The 22,382-nt window shown below is 45.4% G+C and overlaps 1 protein-coding gene across 1 annotated transcript in view; it reads right to left on the bottom strand.

Annotated features, from left to right (window-relative positions):
- FIBCD1 (fibrinogen C domain containing 1) overlaps positions 1-19,028 on the bottom strand; it is a 39,158-nt gene extending 20,130 nt beyond the window's left edge. Inside the window, exons 1-3 of the mRNA XM_033138001.1 lie at positions 18,555-19,028; positions 8,595-8,754; positions 7,122-7,258 (exon numbers count right to left, since the gene is read on the bottom strand). Of these exons, the coding sequence (XP_032993892.1) occupies positions 7,122-7,258; positions 8,595-8,754; positions 18,555-19,028 (771 nt within the window). The remainder of the gene's footprint in view (positions 1-7,121; positions 7,259-8,594; positions 8,755-18,554) is intronic.
- Between the last annotated feature and the right edge of the window lie 3,354 nt (positions 19,029-22,382).

The raw sequence follows: 22,382 nt of genomic DNA, 5'->3' as shown, positions 1-22,382 counted from the left end.
ACAGTTAAATTTTGCAACACACTTCTCTGGCCAAATATTGTGTACAAAAATGCATGTAATAGGGTAGTTGTGGATATGGCACACCCAAGTGCATTTTATTGTAATGTGTGTGGATTCAAATGGAGGTACAAATAAATAAATCTACAAATATACATATAAATAAATGTTAAATAAATAAATAGCTATTTTTTAATAGCTAGCAAGCTGTGTATGTGCATAAAAATTTATGTTTTGGGGGAAATCCAAACTTGGCAGCAGAGAGGTTGGGAAAATGAGAAAGCGAGAGAAACAAAAACTGACATCATCATGCATAAGTTTCCTTCCTTTTTAATTTTTCTTGAAGAGCTCCAGAGCGCCTTCAAAACCCACCTTTCAATTCCTCCCTCTGCTCATTTGGGCTCACTTCATTTACCTCACAGAATTGCCTTAGTGAAACTCAGGTTTCCCGCCTTAAGATTATATATTAAGAAAATACTGTAGCTTTAAAGCTGTTAAGAACTACATCTGCTCATATGATCCCATTTCGTTTCCCTACATGTTCCTGAGGATCTGAGTTCAGTTTCTCACCATTTTTTATTTTTTATTTTTTTAAAAAGAGCATCAGGGTGTTCAACAATTGCAGGCAAAATTTGAGCATGCATAATTTCCCCCTCCAGCAGAGAGAGGAATTTCTGGTATTTAAGTAACTGTTAAACACAGAGAGAAGCTCTGACAGGCAAACAATAAAGCTGGTCACCAACAGGGACTGTTCCTCTTATGGACACAAAATTGCAGCCCTCTCCCCTCATCCACAAGGACCCAGTTCTTGCTCTCAGCTGAAACTGGAGTTCCCTAGGCCCCGTCATCCATTCCTTCACACAGCTCTCTGATTCCTTAAGCCATGACTTAAAGAGACACTGGGTAATTTGCTTTTCTGGAAAGGTGCCATTCACAGCCAAGCAACCGCCTTTTCTAACTCATGTCCTCATTTTCTAGGGTAACAAAGAGCCTACAGGTTATATAACTGCAACCATCAGGATTATCAAGTCAGCTTTGTATACTTGGTTTGTTTTTGTTTTTTTATGTTGACATCCTCCAGTTTCACCTTCTTAGAAACGGAGGTGAGGCCTGGCTTGGCCTGGCCTAGTCTGACCGATGAGGGATTCCCTTAGTCCTCTCACAAAGCACCAGCATGCTGACTCTGCACAAACAACTTGCTGCCTTATTTATTGGCACTTACGGACTACTTGTCTTCCTACAGATATAAAAATGTAAGGCTGCCAACGTGCAACCCCACTGGAGGATTTGTAGTGCCACATCACAATTCTGGATTTGTGTGAAGTTGGTGGGCAGGGGAGCAAAAGAGGAGGCAAGTTTTTAAATGGTGGTTTTAAACAGCAGCATGGGTTTAAATAAAGCTGTTTAATGTGGTATCGTTGCGCTTTAAATGTATGGTGTGAATGTGATCTTAAGTCAGTCACTTTCAAGGTGATCAATGGCCTTGAAACCAAATATTATGAGCAACAGTTAAGGGAGTTGGGTATGTTTAGAGGAGACAAAGTGGAGATAGGACAGTCATTTTCAAATATCTAAGCTAAAGGGCTGTCACATGGAAGATGGAACGAGCTTGTTTTCTCCTGCTCCAAAGGGCAGAACCCGAACCAATGGCTTCAAGTTACAAGAAAGGAGATTCTGAATAAACATCAGGAAGAACTTCCTGGTAGTAAGAGCTGTTCAAGAGTGGAATCGTCTCCCTTGGGAGGTTGTGGACTCTCCTTCCTTGGGGTTTTTTAAGCAAAGGTTGGGTGGCCATCTGTCATGGAAGCTTTAGTGGAGATTCTTGCATTGCATGGAATTGGGCTAGATGACCCTGAGAGTGCCTTCCAACTCTACAATTCCATGAAATGCAAAGTGAACAAAATTTATCCCTATCCCTATCTGGCAGGAGGAAAGATAGCAAAACAAAAATGTTATGTTGCTTATTCAGATAAGCCAAGCTATCCCAGGCTTTATTTTCTCACCTCGGGGTAACCTGGCTGCCCGTAATATCATGCCCATGTGATTTTACCACACACCAGGTGCAGAAGGTGTGATAAAATGGTTTGCCTCTCTGGCAGCTCTTAATTTTACAATCAACTCTCATTTTCAAACCCAAACGCTTCCATCGCCACTAGCCACAGTGTTGATGGCAAAGATTGTGTCTGCAAGTCAAGAAAAATGGATGGGTCCCAAGTGACACCCTCTGCTTCTCCTCTTAACTAACGAGCTGCGATTGAGTCCCCAAACAATTTGTTCCGACAGGCCTTTTGCTCCTGACCAGTGTCTGTAATAGATGTGTGCGAGATTGGCTTGAGAAAGAGCAGGGAGAAGATATTATTCACATCCCTCATTTCCTCATGAAAAGGGTGCTGGGCAAATCGTACATGATGTTTTGTCAGGGATCTGGATTGGAGGCGCCGCCGTGAATCAGGCCTCTGACCTGGCGATCGTAGTGTATGCTTGTAGACATCTGCCAAGCTGTCACCAGCATCACACTGTCTCTTGGCCCTGATTTCAATAGAAAGACATATGCAGATGACTCTGTCATGTCTCCATGGCTACTGAAGTGTAGGTGGGTTCAGGCATGACCCAAAGACCAGATTTCAGCTGAAAAGGATTTATTGTACCAACAGGAACAAGACCGAAAGGGCACTTGGCCCAGTATATATATCTTAAGACAGCTCAGGCAAAACACCCACCCCACCTGTGATAGGTTGCCTTAATGCTGCAATTAGTGAATCAACACTGGCCTATCTCAGCAGGGATTGGTTGCCTGCCAGCTATTAACAATGTAATAGGGTTTTAGACTCCTCTCTGTCTTTTGTTATGCAGATGAAGCTCCTGAGCTCTAGGCCTGTATTGCATGCATACAGCCTGGCTTTGGTCTACAGTGTCTGGATACATAACAGCTTCTTAACTGCCCACCTTCCCTGTAGGCCCCAGTAAACAAAATATGACCCCTCACTCAGTTTTCGCTATCCAATCATTTAACATGTAGAGTTGGGAAAGTTTCAGAAAAGGGCGAGCAAAATGATCAAGGAAGGAGATGGAGTGCCTCTCTGATGAGGAAAAGTTGCAGCGCTGGGGACTTTTTAGGGGAAAGACATGAGAGGTGGCATGATAGAACTTTATAAAATTATGCATGGCGTGGAGAAAGCGGAGAGATAAAATAGAATTCTCCCTCTGGAAACTGGAAGATTCAGGACAGATAAAAGGAAGACATTCCACATGAAATGCAGAGTTAAACTATGAAACTCACTCCCACAGGAGGCAGTGACGGCCACGAACTTGGATAGCTCTAGACAAATTCATGGAGGATAATTTTATCAGTCTGACTCTACTTCCACTGCTGGAGGCAGCATGCCTCTGAATGCTGGGTGCTGGAAATCACAAGGGGGAAGAATGTTGTTGTGTTCAGGTCCTGCATGCAGGCTACCCACAGGTCTCTGATATTGCTGACACACACAATGTCCCTTTACGGATACGCCACCACGATGCATGAAAATAAAAAGAGCCAGAGGCCCAGCTAACCCAGCATCTTGTTCTCACAATGGCCAACCTCTGGGAAACCTGCAAGAGAACCTGAGTTGCAATGGCAACCCTCCCCTCTTACGCTTCCCAGCTACTGGTATTCAGAACAAAGGAGGTAGAAATCAAAATAGCTGTGCTGGGTTAGGTATGTGCCATCTAGCCCAACATCCTGTTCTCACAGTGGCCAACCAGTGGTCCCATTCCCCCCATCTTGATTCTGTAAGACCATAAGAAGAGCATGGTTGCTGGATCAGGCCAAAGAGGGGCCATTTAGTCCAGCATCCTGTTCTCACAGGGGCCAACAAGGTGACTCAATGGGAGAAAGCCTGCAAGCAGGACCCAGGCACAACAGCACTCTCCCCTCCTGTAGCTTCCAGCAACTGGCATACAGAAGCATTGCTGCCTCTAACATTTGAAGTAGAACACGCCCAATGTTACCATTATGGGTAGTAGCAGCAATGCTCCTTCCATGGCTGTGTGTATTCCTTGTACACCGTTTTGAGATCTGAATAAAAACTAATAAAAAATTCCTTCCAGTAGCACCACACCTATCAGCCAATCACCCATTCCCACCACCCTTCTGAGTAATACCCCTCCCCACTCCCTCACTATATTTAAGGGTCTGGTGACTTCTGTTTCAGTGTATCTGAAGAAGTGTGCATGCACACGAAAGCTCATACCAAGAACAAACTTAGTTGGTCTCTAAGGTGCTACTGGAAAATTTTTATTATTATTATTTTGTTTCGACTATGGCAGACCAACACGGCTACCTACCTGTAACTTGAGATCTGAAGAGTGCCAACCTGATTGTTTGACAAGAGTGATTTTTCTACCACTTCTTAAAGCCGGTTCTCAGTATCAGCCTGTCCGTAGGTATCTCCTACTTCTGACTTTTCGAGTTCTCATATGAAGCTGCCCTGGTCACGATTAGTGATTTTTTTCTGCTCCTGTCTCGTTGCTTCACTGTTTTGGCATTTCTTCAGCCTCGTTCATTAATTTCTCCAGGCTGGCATTGTTGACACAATCTAGCCCCCAATCTAGCATCTTTGCCATAGACATGAATTGCTGTGATGACCCCAGCACTCCCTGGGAAGGTCACATCTATGACTCTCCTCCCAGAGGGGAAACTTGTTAAATTTCTGCCAATGACTTCATCTTGCCTTTAGAAAATGGCAGGTCAGGAGATGGAATTGCGTGTTAAGAGCCATTGATCAACCTTCAGTCACTCTGTTGTGTCTTTAAGTTCAAACACCCTTAGGGCACATGCCCCGAAACTACTTCATGTGGATCAGTTACTCCTTAATATCACACAGCCACCCTGTTATGTTCCTGGGTACTTCTGCCAATGAACTCTTTAGCCCAGATGAGAGTTTTGCTTTCTTGCCATTTGCTGAAAGTGGAATGAAAACCCCACTACTTCATTATCCAGTAATGATTATCTAGTTCTGAACTTTTAAGAAATCAAGCTTTTTGTTTGGCAGCACCCATGGTTTGGAACTCCCTGCCTATTGACATCAGGCATGCACCTTCACTTGTACATTTTTCAGCACCTGCTAAAAACATATTTGTTCTAACAATCCTGTCCAGACATTTAGAAGCTGACATGTGTTTAAATGTGGTTTTGGCTTAAACTGTTGGTTTTAATAATACTTTGATTTTTTTTTAACATGCCTGTTTTCAATTTTTAATGATCGTTTTAATGTTTGTCTGCAAACCACATAGAGGTTCTACCTACAATCAAGTGGCACTTATATTTGGAAGGGTTGAGCACCTGCTTTGCATGGAGAATTCCCAATGCAATTTTCCAGGTAAGGCTGGGAGTGTCCCCTGCCTCAAACCCTGGAGGTGGTTTGCGGAGAGTCAGTGTAGACAATACTGAGGTAGATGGACCAATGTTTTGACTCAATATAAGGCATCACTTCCTATGTTTTTATTTCAATCAGCTCCTTATTCAGAACCACGAGGATTAGGACCTTAATTCTAGGAAAGGGCTGCACCTCAAGGACAGGGCCATGTTCAATCCCCGATGAAATCTCTAGGTACAGCTGTTGTTAAAACTGAGCCAGATTAATCGATAGTCTGAATCCAAATCTAAAGCGACTTCTTATGTACACGGTTGCTGTGCAGGAGATAAACCAGAGAACTCTCCAAGGCTGGGCTCTTCTTTCTGGGGAATCACATTTCTCCCCTGAGCTCAAAATGCAAGTCAGAGCCACAGGCAAAATTAGGATATGGTCTTGATTATAAGAGTGTTGTGGGTATCTAAGTTCCTAATGAACTGTGAGAGTCTTTCTCCATGCACAGCTCTGCCCCCACCTTCTTGGCTGTCTGCTTGTCACACCAAGCAGCAATGAAATCTAGAAACTAATTTTATGCCTAGAGATAAACAAACAGAACATCTAACCATGCTGGCATACAGACCATCAAGTTTAGTACACAAACCCTGCTTTTTATGTGTGCTCCATTAATAATAAAGTCGGCATTATCACAATATTTTGCATTTACTCTTGTATAGATTTATTTCCCATCTGCTCCTCTCCAGAAATGAGTTTATTTTACATCGGTGTTATAATGCCAGGGAAGGTTTGTTTTATGTATATTATTTCAGAACCCCAAAACATAGAACCAAGTACAGTGATAGCAAATACTGTTTGTTTTTTGTTAAGTCCTACCTACTAATAAAAAATAAAAAATAAAAAAATCGAAATCTCATTCCATCTGTGTCTTCCCCAAAATGTTATTGTTGAATCCAACTAAGTTCTAGGCAGAGTAGACCCAGTGAAATTAATTAATGGTGGAATCCAACTCCCTTCAGCCCCAGCCAACATGGCCAACAATCCAGGTTGATTGAAGTTGTTGGCAACATTCATTCACAGCACACATTTAAAGCATTATGATACCACTTAAGACAGCTGTGCCTTCTCCAAATAATTCTAGGAGCTATAGTTCATTAAGGGTGCTGAGGGTTGTTAGGAGACTCCCCTTTCCCCTCACAGAGCTAGAATTTCTAGGGTGGTTTAACAATCTATGAGGGAGATAGGGGATCTCCAAACAACTCAGCACTCTTAATGAACTACAGCTCCCAGAATTCCTTGGGGGAGGCCATGACAGTTTAAAGTGCCATCACTGCACTTTAAATTTATGGCATGAATGTGGCTGTCATCTAGCAACAACTGGAAAGATACAGCATGCTGGTCCTAGCCACAGGGTGCTGAAAGTCTGGAAGCTGAGCTGCTATCCCATTTCCGACTTAAACCAAAACTGTGCTGATCAGATGCTGTTAAATTGCTCATATCTGAAAGCACCCTCGGCATTTGCCCTGGCACTGACTGGTCCTGTGCTCTTGCTGCAGTGAGGCCCACGGTGTCTCCATGCCCAGAAGGCCCTGCCCATCAACCCACGAAGGATGCCAGCTTCTCTGGTCTCCTCCGTAGGCTCCCAGATTCTGTTCCCCTTCATTGCCTCTCTGCTTCAACCTTGACGGAAGGTCACATGCTTTGACCAGCTAAGCCAAGGGGTCTATTCCTCAAACCAATGCGTCAAAGAGACTTAAACAGGCAACAGACCCTTACCGTCCACCCGCCGCCATCCGTCGTCATGTCACAGTAAACCTGGAAGCCTTCAGGGTAGTGAGTGGGGAAGACAGAAAAAACACCGTCCTCTTGTTGTCCACTTGCATAGATGTCAAAGCAGTCCCTAGGCCGAGAGCCTGCAGTGAAGTGTGGGGCAGAAGTGAGTTGGGGGGGGGGAAGAGAAACAAGTGAGGTCTAATTAATAGACTAAATTACAACATCACTGTTTGAGCCCTTGGCTCTGGATTCTCGCCTATTCCAACTGGTTGCTGTCACTAAAAGAGACTTTGTTCTGTTTCCTTCTAAGCTCTGGGCAAGTGGAGTTCTGGCAGAACTCTTGTTTCATAGAATCATAAAATCCTAGAGTTGGAAGGGACCCAAACGGTCATCTAGTTCAACCTCCTGCAATACAGTCTCTCTCTCTCTCTCTCTCTCTCTCTCTCTCTCTCTCTCTCTCTCTCTGATTTTAGGGGGTTCATTTGCACAGAAACAAAGCAGAAAGCTACACCTGGGACTGTGCATGTTTTTGCTAAGAAGAATCATAGCTGAGTGGTAGAGCATCTGCCTTGTGTGCAATGGTTCCCAGATTCAACCCCTGATGTCTCCAGATAGGGCTGGGAAAGACTCCCTGCCTGAAACAGTAGAGAGCTGCTGCCAGTCAGTGTGTAGAGATAATACTGAGCCACACGGATAAATGAGCTGACTCACTATAAGGCAGCTCCCTATGTTCCTACAAAAAAAGCAAAATGCAGTTCTATCTTACCACTGAGCTCTCACTCGTGCATTTGGGACGGAATTCCCACAATTCCCTGTGAAGAGGGACTGATTGCTAAACCCATCTAGGAATTTTAGCTCTGTGAAAGCAATTGGGGGTCACCGAACAACTCTCAGCACCTTAACAAGCTACAGTTCCCAGGATTCTTTGGGGGAAGCTATGGCTATTTAAAGGGACCCAGGTGGCGCTGTGGGTTAAACCACAGAGCCTAGGGCTTGCTGATCAGAAGGTCGGCGGTTCGAATCCCTGCGACGGGGTGAGCTCCCGTTGCTCGGTCCCAGCTCCTGCCCACCTAGCAATTCGAAAGCACGTCAAAGTGCAAGTAGATAAATAGGTACCACTCCGGCGGGAAGGTAAACGGCGTTTCTGTGCGCTGCTCTGGTTTGCCAGAAGTGGCTTTGTCATATTGGCCACATGACCCGGAAGCTGTCTGTGGACAAACACTGGCTCCCTCGGCCTATAGAGCGAGATGAGCACCGCAACCCCAGAGTCGGACACGACTGGACCTAATGGTCAGGGGCCCCTTTACCTTTATGGCTATTTAAAGTGGCATGAAACTGCTTTAAATGTGAAGTGCAGATGGGGCCCAGCATATATATTTTACATTCTCTAACTTCTTATTTGTGGTTGGTGGAGTGTGAATAAATTTTATTCATAATTGCCCCAAGAAGGAGAAGAGAAGGAAGCAGATCTCCTACCGTTGGAGCATCCTTTTGGCCGGGCACTCCGAGCTGGAGCCTTCTGGAGGTCAGCTTTGAGCCGAGGTCGGACCACACTGCGGTCCTTCTGCAAGGTGTCCAGGATGTCACTGACAGAGCTCACTAGTCTCGCCATGTTGGTCTGGCTCTCTGAGAGCAGCTGTGTGGAAAAAGTCCAAATTCGTTATGACTCAGTTCAGGGGGTTTGCCAACACACCACCCACAGGCACCAACCTGTCCACTACTAGCTTTATAACAGCCTGTGAAAGGTCTCAACCAGGGCCAGCCCCAAGACATTATATTTTATATATTTTTTATTTCATAAAATTTATATACCACTTGATTGTAAAAAAAAAAAACCCTCGAAGAGATTTATGAAAGTTAGAATGGTAAAAGCAATTTTAAAAATACAACCCTATTTTAAAACATGAAAAAGTTAAACTACTAAAATAGATTCAAATTACTTCAAGTATCTGGGTAGGCTTGTGTAACCAGGAATGTTTTTAACAGGTGCTGAGAAGAGTACAGTGAAGGTGCCTTCTTGAACTCAAGAGGCAGGGAGTTCCAAAGTGCAGGTGCTGCCACACTAAATGATCACGTTCTTACAAATGCAGAATGGGTATTATGTGGCACTTGTAGTAGTGCCAATTTTGCTGCATGAGGCAAACCAGACAATGGTGCCGCCGCCACCCTGTCCATGCATTCTGACTAGGTGATATCCCCTATGATCTTAGACGCAACCTCTGAATAATGTCTCTTTTTTTGCTTGGTTCTTTCAAAAGCACTGCTACAGAGTTCAGTGGGACTCACAGCCTAATCTTATGAATGCTTTCCTAGCTGCTAGCCTTACTGAGTTAAAGGGGATTTGCAACCCAATCCTACTAAGCGAGGCTTTGCTCTGTTCTACAGCTCCCTCCTCTAAACTGTCCCTTCAACTTCCTGCCCCTTCCCTCAGCGGCTGTTCCTTCCAGCCTCTACAATTCTATGACGATTATGAAGCATCCTTTCAGCCGCAGGTACAGACTATTGGATAAGTGACATTAGGCATGGCCTTTTGGAATGGTTGGAGGATTTGAAACGTCTTTCAGGTGTAGGTAGTCTTGGCGGCGAGACTGCGAGTTTGCGGTCTCGGGTGGCGGATTCAGGCCTTGGGCGGAATCCTTTAGTCATCTTCCTAAATGGGAGGGGGCATGGGGTGGGGACTCCACGCCCCCAGTGTGGCGGCGATACCAGGGTTCCCCGTTAAAGGGGTATTGGGGGAGGCATTGTCCATACGCCGAGATGTTGTCATTGCTCTCCCCCACCAGTGGCGGCAAATAGGGGGTGGGCTATCTGCTTGAACATATGTTCTCCAGAGCTAGCCCAATCCCCACATATTCTGGATAACCCTGCAGTTTCCCAGATCCCCGGCTGGGGGGCTGAAAAGGATAAATGCCCAATGCCTGAGCCAAGGTCTCCCTACACCTGAATCTTAATAAAATTGTGGCCAATTTTAATCCCATAGCACGTTGTCTTGTGTCATTATTCCGCTCGGGGGGTTGCCTGGGGTTTGGGGGACTCCGCCTATCCACGCAGTTCTATGATGCTATGATTCTAATACTGATTTCCATTCTGCCCTGTATTTGTCACACACAGGACCATTTCCATTCTGTCACAGTTCATCTTCCACCAAAAGCCACATTATTCATCTCAGTTGTCCGCTGAGGCAAAATTATATAACTTACATAACCACGGTGTGGTACGCTGGTTTGACAGCCATAGACAGAAAGTCCCTACAGAGGGTGGTGAAGACAGCAGAAGACATCATGGGCTCTCTCCCCTGAGTCCGCCAGATGTTATTGCAGAAGACCCGTTGCCTCAGAAGAGCGAGGAACATTCTCAGGGATGACTCACACCCTGGCCAGCACCTTTTTAATCTCCTGCCCTCGGGATGGAGATATAGTAGCACGATAAACCGAACCAACAGGTTAAAGAACAGTTTCTACCTGTGGGCCGTGAGGCTGCTGAATGGAAGACAGCAACATTGCAGCTGACGTTCAGAGTCAGTGGTTGTACAACAGCACATAGAGTATAACAAGGACTCAGAGATTAGGGGGGGAGGGGGCTTGTTTAAACTCACTGTAAATATGTGGTACAGTGACAATAAAGTATTTCTTCTATTTCTATTAAATGAGATTTCTCTTCCATTATGGCACCCCATTCATTTCAGTCATTTATGAACTGAAAAGAATAACAACAGTGAATACTGATTCTACTCACTGGATTGATTTCTGTTCTGGACATGGTGGTGCATAAGCCAGAACCTGCAATTTCCAGACCCATTTCCAGTTTTGCCAGAATCTTCCGACATCCCTAATGGATCCTGACTTCCTTGCTTCATTCCTTCTCTCTCCCTCCCTCCCCCCAAAAACAGTCTGCCTTTATTAAATTTATATAAGAGGGTTTACATTCAAAAATTAAAGCACAAGATGCTTTTCATTTACGTTGAGAAGGAAAATGTGTCAAGGGAACTGCATTGCATCTTTGCTTTTTATAATATGGAAGAAATACAAATTTAATAACTAATGATTTCTCATTGCCCGTTGGTTTGTCTGGGAGCTAAAGTTGCTGAGCTAATGGGAAAGGTTGCAGATTTTTGCTCTGGCCATTTCTAAAATTAGACCCAGGCAACCACAGTGACCAAAAGCAATCTTGTCATTTCTGTCAAAGTATCAATTGGGTTTTATTTTATTCTAACTCTTCCTCCTCCTCTTCCTCCTCCTCCTCCTCCTCCTCCTCCTCCTCTTCTGTATATAGCACTTTTGGGTATTAATGGTGGTTTATTACATTAGTCCCAATGCTAAGATTTTTTTAATGTAGTGTTCATTTTAGAGTTCAAAACCGTAAGTGGTTTAGGCCCCATAGGTATTTCCCACAGACTCTCCTGGGTGTTAAGATCAGCAGAGGAAAGACACCTTGGTAGTTTCACCTTCCTTAGAAGTTTGGGGTGGTGGCAGGCCTGGAAGAGACAGTCCCTTGTGGGATCCCTTAAGTTGTGAAGTTTCCTCTCTACAGAAGTGGCTCTGGCTTCTTCACTATACAGCTTCTGGCAAATGCTGAAGTCACACCTCTTTACCCTGACCTTTGACACCCAAAGTGTGTATTCAGGGCCCATCCTATTCCTGAGACTGTAATCTGTTTTTAAACATTTTAAATTCTAAATTGTTGTAACTTGCCCTGGGACCTTGCTGGTAAAGGATGGGTAATACATTTAATGCTAATGCTAATAACAGTGTGCTGGGGTGTGTGTGTGTGTAATTTTTTTAAATATACATATTGCATTACTCATTATTGTTTTAGACAAGCCTACCCAGATACGTAGAATGTTTACATGTGTCTTAATACGTTTTTAGCTTAGTTCTGTTTTTAATTATTATTTGAATGTTTACATAGCAGTTTAAACTGCTTTTATTGTTTTATTCTTTTTGTAAAGCATTCTGAAGGTGGTTTTTTTAAAAAAATAAAATAATGCCGTGGTAAATGAATCATATGGGGAAGAAAACATGATCATTATTATTGTTATTCCTATGTTAATATCCCAACTTTCCTTCAAGAAGCTCAAGGTAGCATATACAGTTCCTCCCTTTTCCTATTTTATCCTCACAACAACTCTGTGAGGTAGTTTAAGCCGAAATACAGTAATTGGCCCAAGGTCATCCACTGAGCTTCTTGGCTGACTGGGGGTTTGAACCCTGATCTCCCAGGACCTAGCCGAACACTACAGCATACTGGTTCTCAGTATCAGGAGTATGCAACATAATAGTATGAAATGATTCCCCACTCCTTTCACAGTGGACCTAGTAATGTATATGGTAACATTTTAAACAAATGCTATCTGGGCCCCCATTGTGGAAAGCTTTATCTTATTGAGCTGCAAATTGATTCCGTTTCTCTGCCAAAACATCGAGTTTTATGTTGCATTCTGCTGTGTTTGTTGATGCTTTTAATGATCGTGTATTTTATTCCCTTTGCCCTGTAGACTTGCCCAGGGAACACTGTTGATGGGAGGCTATGTAAATCTTGTCATAAAACAACAAAAATGCGATTTAAAATTGGGCTGCTATAGGTGATCAACTCTACAAAGCTGACTTCTGCAGCTGCAGTGCATGGGGGTGGCAGGCTGTGCACTGCGTAATGGCTGGTACACATGCATTTGTGTTTGCGCATCCGCTAGAGGCAAGGAGCAATTGCCCATTACTCTTCCTTAAAGGTGGAGAGCTTTTTCTGACTGGTGATTCAGATCTCTATCACCCCCAACCCTGGAGAGCCCAGCTGCTATCAGGTGATACTGAGCTTTGATGCCCCAACTGCCAGGACTTCAAAGCATGGTGAGGAACTGTTTGAAAGCCCTTTTGCAAACAGCCTCACACTGCCATTCAAACTTCTGAAAATCAGGGGTCTAAAGAGCTGTTTGCAAAATGGCTTTCAAACAGCCCTACACTGTGCTTTGACTATATGAGCCTTCTCCCAGCAAGGGAACAGGTAAACTGAGCAGAATTGAAACTTCTGCTCACCAGGTTCGGTCCTTGTGGATGCAGCAGTCTCCTTTGCCAAGGGAATATATTAGTGAAGCAGACCCCAGCAGGATTGAACCTAATTCTCCCACCCATCAGTGATGTCAGAGGATTGACAGGTGGGCCATGGTTTGGGAGAAATGACTTTGTGGGCCAACTTGAACTCCCTGGCAGGGAGGCTAGAGACTTCCCACTCTAGCAGTACTTGAAGATAAGACTTCTGGAGACTTCTGGAGAGGCTGCTGAGCTCCACAAAAGGACAACTGTAGCAGCTCAAACTAAAAATGTTAACAAGGCATACCCAAAAGACCAAAGCCAGGCCCAGAAAATAAAAGTAATGGACATATCATGGCATGGACTAAGAACCTAGAAAATATCAGAGGAGTAATAAGACTTGCTTTGTGGTTCTTCCTATATAGGACACTTTGCCTGGGATCCTGTGCTGTCTGAGGAAACTACCGCTGTCCTCAGACTCTGATGACTGGACCTTGTAGTGACCAGGGATTTCCCCCCAACCAGGTCATCACTATCCTGACCTTCACCCGCTAGGAGACAGAAACTGTGGAATGATACGTGTGTGTGTGTGTGTGTGTGTGTGTGTAGTTTCCCAAAGGACTATACAGTATAACCCTGGTGTTTGCTCCAGGCTGCTGCTGAGGTAATTCTGAAATCATTCCACTGTGGTTTTGCATACCGGCAGAACTATCCAAGGTTCTGAACGTTCTCTGCACCAGAACAGCACTAGCAAATCAACTTACCCCTGTACCCTCCTGACCAAGTTGTTGCTTTCCTGGGATGACTAATCATTGGTAAACAAGAACAGCACGTGGAAAATATTAAATAACAATTAACACTTAGATGCACTCAGGGAACCTTTTCGTCTTGGAGGGTCAGAAGTTTATCTGCCACTGGCCCCCATGGGCCAAGTTTAACAGGCGGGCAGGGCAGCCTACCTGTCAGTCATCATCAAGGAATGAACCAGCAAAGCAGGATCGTACTCTTCATTCATAAGCTGATGAGCAGAAAGTTAGGTTCTGCTGGCTGTGGGGGTCGGCTGATGGGCAGTTGGATGTGCTTGGGGGGGGGAATGGCCTTGCAGACCCCTTGCAGAGCCAATATTGGCGCACTGCCCACAGATTCCCTACCCATGGCCTAAGGTAATGCCATTTCATTGTGAGTGTGCTGCCAAAGTTTTGTGTGGCTGTTGGGGGGGCATGTGTGTTGCATGCGTCCATGTGCTTGCATGTGTGTGTGTAATCCGTGTGCACTGGGGGCTCATGCTACTCACAACAGCATTAAAAACAACATTGTAATTGCTATACATAGTATCAAACACAGTAGCATATAATTAAAGCAAACAATAACTAATTCATCAAAGTAATTGATACAATTCAGTGAGGCTTGCTGAATTATTGAGTTCAAAAAATAAAGATCCCTTGGCAGAAGTGATGGGTTGTTTTTAAAAGCAGATTTTCCAACACCACAATTTTCCATTAAACACCCTACACTGGGGTAGAGGGAGGGTGGGGGTGAAAATGCGAACAGCTTTTCTCCTTGCTCACACCTTTTATCAGACTTCTCCATAAGTCAGCAGTTCTTATCTAATATACAGTGATGATTCATTGAGGAATTGCCTTACTTCAGCAAGAAACAGGTGCAAAACCAGGAGGGTTTATAAAGGTTTTTACAAGGATGTGATGATGATGTCTTACCTAACTGAAGATGCAGGCGAAGAAGAGGATTTAGAACTACAGGGAGCTGGTTCATACTGAATCAGGTCATTGTTCTATCAAACTCAGTACTGTCCACACTGACTAGCAGTGGCTCTCCAGGGTTTCTGACAGAGAGTCTCTCCCTGACCTATCTGGCAATACCATTGGGGACTGAACCTGGGGCCTTCTGCATGCAAAGCAGGTGCTCTACCACTGCACCTTCACTCCTAGGAATATAGGAAGCTGCCTCCTTAGTCCAAGTTGGGGCATTTAGTTCAGTATTGTCCACACTGACTGCAGTGTCTCTCCAGGATTCCAGGCAGGATTCTGGACCTACCTGGAGATGTTGGGGACTGAAAGGGCCTCTTGCGTGCAAACCATGTGCTTTTCCTGAACATAAGAAGAGCCCTGCAGGATCAGGCCAACAACCCACCCAGTCCAGCATCCTGTTCTTCCTCAGTGGCCAACCAGATGCCAACTATGGGAAACCCACAAGCAGGGCCTGAACACAAAAGCACCCTTCCCCTCCTGCAGTTTCCAGCAATTAGTATTCAGAAGCATTAATGGCTTCCGAATATGGAGGTAGATCACAGACATGTTCAGAGGCATCCCTGTTGCCCTAGCCCAGTCTCAAGGTTTATGGGACTGAACCCCTTCCCCCTGCCCAGACAATTAAACCTCACTTGAAAGCAGAGTTGAAATGGTCAGCCATTTTGTTTCCAGGTGATGCACTTTCCCTTTCACTATAGGGATGTAATGGCTGTTCTTTCCACCACCCCCTCTAACCTTGCCTTAGGCATCAGCACTGAATTTGCAGAAGCCTCCTTTGATGACTTCAATCAAAATGCAACAGAGTTCACTGAGGTAAGCCAACATCCTCAGGGCTCGCCAGCATTTAGCTACCTGTCTGGCAAATGAGCTCTCAAACGCTACGTGCAAAACATGCACAGACTCCCCTCCCCTGCCTTCTGTAACCTTCCCAGTTTTCCTCCTATGAGAAACTATGGCTGCAACTCTCCTCCTCCTCCTCCTCATTAATTAATTAATTGAACTTTTATACCACCCTCTATCCATAGATCTCAGGGCAGTTCTGTGGCATCCCAGACCAGTGTTGCGGGAGTAAATTTGGAAGTGCAGAAACTCATTGTGAGAGCCCCTATGCAGCCACATCACCAAAGAAAGTCTACCAGGGGCAAAGGGCCATATTCCCTTTGGGGCAACCTTCTGGGGGGGCCATATGCCTGTGGTGGGTGGGGTCAGAGCCAAAAGCGGGCTGAGCAATTTGGCTGGTAGCCTAGTTTCTACCCTAATAATTATCTTCCTTGTTATTGGCTTTTTGTATTTAATCTGTGGTGTTTTAACTTGTATAAGCTGCCTTGAGTCTTGGTCTCGGAAAAAGGTGGGATATAAGTAAATATTGTTGCATGCCACCCCAATCTCTGAGCGGTGTGAGATTCCAGGGGTTCCAGGCACTTACCCAGGGTTCGGTGTCCTCGGAATGAGGGACAGCAGAGACGGTGGTGTCACAGAATCACAGAATCGTAGAGTTGGAAGGGACCACGAGGATCATCTAGTCCCACCACCTGTAATTCAGGAATCTTTTTGCCCAAACATGGGACTTGAACCCACAACCCTGAGATTAAGAACCTAATGCTCTACCAACTGAGCTATCCCAGGTTGACAATATGTTATATGGTTTATTTACATCTATATATTGTACAACCTGAGCCTGTGATGGAGGGGCTCACAGTCTTGCTTCTCCCATGGCCTCAGCACTGGATTCAAGCAGAGATCAGGCATGGCTCTTTCTCTCATCTGCCCAGTCTGCCTCCAGCTTCCAGCTTCTCGCTCACGCAACTCTGGCCTTTGTCTTTCTAACTACCAGACAGTTTCTAACTACCCTGCCCATTTGTCTTCTGGCACAGAGCCACCAAGAGTCACCAAGAAACTTGCCTGGCTACTCCAGCAATTGAATCCTTATTGGATCCAGGAATTAGAAGGGACTGTATACAGGTACACAGCCTACCTCCCCAATTCACAACACTATAACAAATGCAACCACAACAACAACACATCCTTATCTATCCTCCATCCAGATAAGGAGGAGTCTTGAGCAAAGTTCAAGGACACATCCCAGGCAGGCAGAAACCCTCAAGAAGGATGCAAAGCAGGGCTGGTAAGGGCTGTGGTCCTGGGAAAAGTTCTGAGAGCTAGGCAGTTAGCTAGAGAGCTATAGGGCAGCATCCAGCCCCCAATCCTGAGGGTCCCCATCCTAGTCACAGCTCTGAGTTCAGAAATGCAGACCACTGTGTGATCCATTACATCCGGTGTGATACAGTGGCCAGGACCTGAGAAACCAGGGTTCAAATTTGCGCTCCCCCATGAAGCTTGCTGGGTGACTTTGGGCCAGTCCCCGCCTCTCAGTTTAAAATATCCCATAGGGTTGTCATGAGGCTGAGAACTATGTAAGTCAACTTGAGCTCCTTGGAGAAAAAGGTGGGGTACAATAAACAGATTATAAATAAATGTTTATACATGCATGTATCAAAAAGGAGCAGCACACAGAATGAACAAGACTTTAGTCCTTTGCATTGGGAGTAAGCGCCATTGAATTCAGTGGCTGGTTCCATGGGGACTGGTAGAGAAGAATGCAAGGAGCCCAACAGCAGGTGGTGCCTCTGCCAATGACAGGTAGAGCCACACCCTGATTAGTTGATTGGTTGGTTGGTTGATTGATTGATTGATTGTATGCATGAAGATGGTCAGGTAGGGGGTGGCCAAGGGCAGACTAATGTTGGTGGGGCAGCAACCTCCATATGGCCTAACCTCCACCACTTGCAACCACAACTGTTTTTATAGAGGCTATGGAATGCTCCCTCCTGCCTTCTTCTGTTCTTTCTGTAAGAAAAGCACACTTCCTGCAAACCCGTTAAGAGAGTTAACGTCCTGTAAACCAGGGAGCCCGGGTAAGTAATGGTGTATATTCAGGGGGAGATAGTGAATATTTTAACATCTGTTTCTAAAATAATAATTAAAAAACCAAAAGTTTGCACTGCACCTAACAGCAACAGAACTTAACATTTTCCATATAATTTGATTTTGGTTTTTTTTTTTTTACATGGATGGAAGTGACTTAAATAAAATATTTTAAAACCCTCCAATCTAGAGGACAGCCTGCAGTTCACGAAAATGAACTGGTCAGCCACTATTTTATAAATTCTGGTCAGCCACTATTTTATTTATTTAAACTGAGCTGGGTTTTTTTTTTTAAAGAGACCCCACATTTTTAATTGAATGAGGGCCAAGCAGTCAGCAGCAATGGAACACAGGAAGCTGCCTTATCCTGAGTCAGGCCATTGTTTCATCCAATTCAGTACTGTCAACACTGGCTGACAGTGACTCTCCAGGGTTTCAAGCAGGAGTTCTTCCCAAAACTAACCTTTCCCCTGAAAATAAGGATGCTAGACCTCTGGCTATGACCCTTCAAATGGCTTTAACTTGCTCCTGGAACACAAGCCAAAAGTTATTGCGGATGAGAGGGGGGGCACACTGCAGTTCTGCTAGCTGCCTGTCCATAACGTATGAAAATCATCTCAATCTATATCGGTCCCTAACTTATACTTTGCATGACTTGTGTGTTTGTGGGCAAGTGTTCACAGGAACTAGCCTCTTGCCCCTCTGCTCCCATCCATCACCTGTATGAGACGGCCTTGCTCGTTCTGCAGAGCGTTCAGCTCCTGCCCCATGGTGCTGTGCCCTTTCTTCAGGCCGTCACAGTCTGCCCTCAGCTGGGTGGCATGGCTGAGAACTTTGGACACCTCATCCGACAGGCCCACCAGCAACGCCCTCTCCTGCCCCTTCGACGACTTCGTCTCGGCATCAAGATCCGTCACAGCCCTCAAGACGGACGACTGTAGGCCCTCCAGGCGGGTGAAACCGGTGCCCTGGTCCGGGCAATTGGGGTCGATGAATATGTTGACGCGAGAGCCATCCGCTTTCTCGATGGTGACCAAGGCGTTGGCTTCATCAGGATTGGTGCTGATGATGGGTGGGGATTCCGTGACGGGCGTGTGGTAGTGGTTCATGAAGAGGATGGCGCCGGTGACAGTGACGGCGAGGAGAACCGCCACAGACAGGAGGACAGTGCAAAGGATATAACCGCAACTCATTCTCTAGAAAGCAGAAGCAGAGAGAAGGTTATGGCCACTTTGTGGGCCAGCATAGCAATGGCAAGGGGTGGGGAGTGAGGGGAGAGAAAGTCAGTTCATGTCAGGGACCAGAAGCTGGGTTCCTCTTTGTTTTATTTGTTTTTTCAACAATATATATATACATATATATATATATATATATATATATATATATATATATATATATACATACATACATACATACTAGCCACTGTGACTATGCTCTTCCTCCTTGATTGGAGGCAGTTATGCTTCCGAATAATAGTTGTTGGAAACCACAGAAGGGGAGAGGGCTCTTGTGCTCAGGTCCTACCATTGGGCTTCCCATTCAAGCAACTGGTCATCCACTGTTAGAAGATGATGCTGTACTAGGTGGGCCATTGGTCTGACCAGTGAGACTTTCTAATATTCTTACTCTTACATCCTTCATATCTTGTTCACTCTCTCGCCATCCATTTACAAGATGCAGTGACAGCCACCAACTTCAATAGCTTTTGAAATAGGCTAGACAAATTTATGGAGGTTATCAACAGCTATCATTCATGATGGCTATGTTATCTCTCCTCTGTCAGAGGCAGTATGCTGGGAATCACAAGTGCAGTGAGTTGCTGTTGCACTTGGGTCTTGCTTATGGGCTTCCCCCACAGTTGGCCTCTGTGAGAAGAGGATGGTGGGCTAGATGACCCATTGGCCTGATCCAGCAGGCTCTTCTTGTCTTCTTATATACCATTTGATAGGGTTCTTTTTAATCTCAAATGGGTTCACAAAAAAGAATAAAACAATGAAATTGTGAGTTTGAAATAGTTAAAAAACAACTGTTTAAAACATTAAGAAAAATAATTAAGATGATAAACTGACAACCACATTGAAACACATGTCAATGTTCTCTGTGCCTAAGCAGAAATGTTTTTAGGAGGCACAGTGAAGACACCTGCCAAATGTCAATTGGCAGGGAATTCCAAGGTGTAGGTGCTTCATCAGGTGATGGAGGCAAGGACTGTGAACCTGAAGGAAAAGGTGATGCAAGTCCAACCCCAGAGGCATTGCTACCAGATGAATCTGTGGGGCCAATACACACACACACCCCCGGCCAGAGGATCTGCCTTCCTCTGATGACCCCACTGTGCAAAACCCTGGGAGATCTGAGCCTCCCCCACAGTGTGAACTATGACATCAAAGTCTCATCTCCCTCCCATTTAGGGTATGCTGCAGAGGTGTGGTAGTCTGTGGATACAGTAGGTTAAAGGCCCATTACTATTTCTGCAGAGGGGTCCCAAGCAGGGTCTGTTGTCTCCAGCATCCTAGAACTGCCCCATCAGCATGAAAGGAAAGCTCCTTAGCCACTATGAAAAAGCCTCCTCTGAATGGAGCACAATCAGAGTGAAAGGAGGTGAGTCAGCTACTGAGGATGTTCTCCTAAGGTCCCTCTGGAGAAGATACACTGGAAGGACACCAAGGAGTTGTTGTTCTGTCTGCTCCAAAGCTAAGCCTTTAGGAACACAGACAGCCAGAGGCATAGTGGGGGCGGGAGGGGCAGGGGAGTGGGGCACACCATGGGGGTGGCACTTACCGTAGGCTGGGGCCTGCAGCGGACCCGAGCCACACATCTCTCTTGGGAGTGACACAGTGGCTCGGGCGCCGGCAGGCTCTGCGTTGCCCGAAACGGCAGCATGGGGCTTGCATCTGCCCGTCGCCTCCCAGCTGGGCGCAAGCTGCACACTGCCCTGGGTGCCTGAGCAGCTAGCTACACCACTGCTGACAGCACTGGGGGCTTCTGTTTCCATAGAATGGGGTACAAGTTCTGTTATATATGCTCAAGGAGAACACAAGCTACGTCACTCCAAAAAAGGATGCTGGAGCATTCCAAATCATTTGGCCATGTATGTGAACAGACAATAGTATATCTAGCTGAAGGGCAACATAGATAGATTGGCATTGAGTGTTGCAGTGCATCCTTAATTAAAATTATTGCACGATTATAAGTTTATTGTATCATCTTAATTGGGGTGTATCTGTGAGGGGCCATGGCCATGACTATCATGAAAGGACCCTGTGCCTCTGAACTGGCCACTACACCACCGGTTAGCTGCAATGCTCCCCTACCCCCAAGCCCACTGATATCCCCCAGGATATCTCAGCTCACTGGGATTTCAGAAAGTTTCCTCTTTGTTTAAGCAATCCTTATTCCATTGCCAAAGGGTCGTGTTGAAGGGCACTTTCAAAATAAGAATATAAGCACTTGCTGAGTGCCTTTCAAGGGTACAAAAAGTACTCAAGATATATAGCCTCAATAAACCTTTGTAACAGCCGCTATGTCCCCCGTACTGTAGTTGCCAATATGTGTGTGTGTGTGTGTGTTGAAGCCGGAGGAAAATAATAGCTTGTCTAAAGTAGGGTTGTCACCTTTGGTTGGGCAAAAGGACAGGTCGGGGGTGGTAGGAACGGGGGGGGGGGGACAGGACAAAAATTACTTTACCTGGTGCAGAAATGACTTCAAAGCAATCCATTAGAATCTGCCGCCCCCCTACTCTCCACCAGAGCCTTGCAAAAAAAACCCTCTTATGTTCTCTGACCCACCCCACCCACTCTGTCTGCAAAAAAATTCTATCTCCTGCACTGGACCAGGCCCCTGTAAACCCACTCTCTGACCCACCCACAACCACCCCTGCTAGCACAAAACCTGAGACTCCACCATAGAAGGCCTGTGCACTGCAACTCCCCCCCCCTCTCTCTGCAACCCACCCTCTGCCCATGCAAAAGCTCTGTTTCAAATTCCTCCTCTCAGCTCCATCCCACCCTCTGCCCATGTCCCTCTGGCTCTCACTCTCGGCTGTCCTCTTCATGGACCCACCCTTTCCTGCATAAACTCTTTGCTTGGGCTCTCGATCTCCTCCTCCCACAGAACCAACCCTCTACCATGCAGTTTGAGGAGGAGTCGTCCAAACAGGACAGGGGACACTTTTCTCAAAGAGAGAGAGAGAGTGAGGAATGAATGATCATGCTTTTCTAGGGACAGGTGGCATTGCAACCCTAGAGTCATCTAGAGATATTGTGGCCAACAGCAGGTTTCAAACAAGGGCCTTCTGGCTTGTGTTTGTAGCTGTTGTGATTGACCACCTCAGTTTGCATTGGAAAGCATATTTTGAACCAAGTAAAAGAAGTGGGAAGTAGGTTAGGCTGAGAGACAGGGACTGTGACCCAAAGTCGCCCAGTGAGCTTCATGACTGATATAAATCCTGGTCTGACAGTCACAGACCAACATTCTAACCACTATACCACACTGCTCCAATATAATTATAGGTTATTAATTATTTAATATACTTATTCCATAAATTT

Source organism: Lacerta agilis, chromosome Z (assembly GCF_009819535.1).
Source record: "Lacerta agilis isolate rLacAgi1 chromosome Z, rLacAgi1.pri, whole genome shotgun sequence".
NCBI lineage: Eukaryota > Metazoa > Chordata > Lepidosauria > Squamata > Lacertidae > Lacerta > Lacerta agilis.
This window is presented reverse-complemented; position numbering and strand designations above follow the sequence as displayed.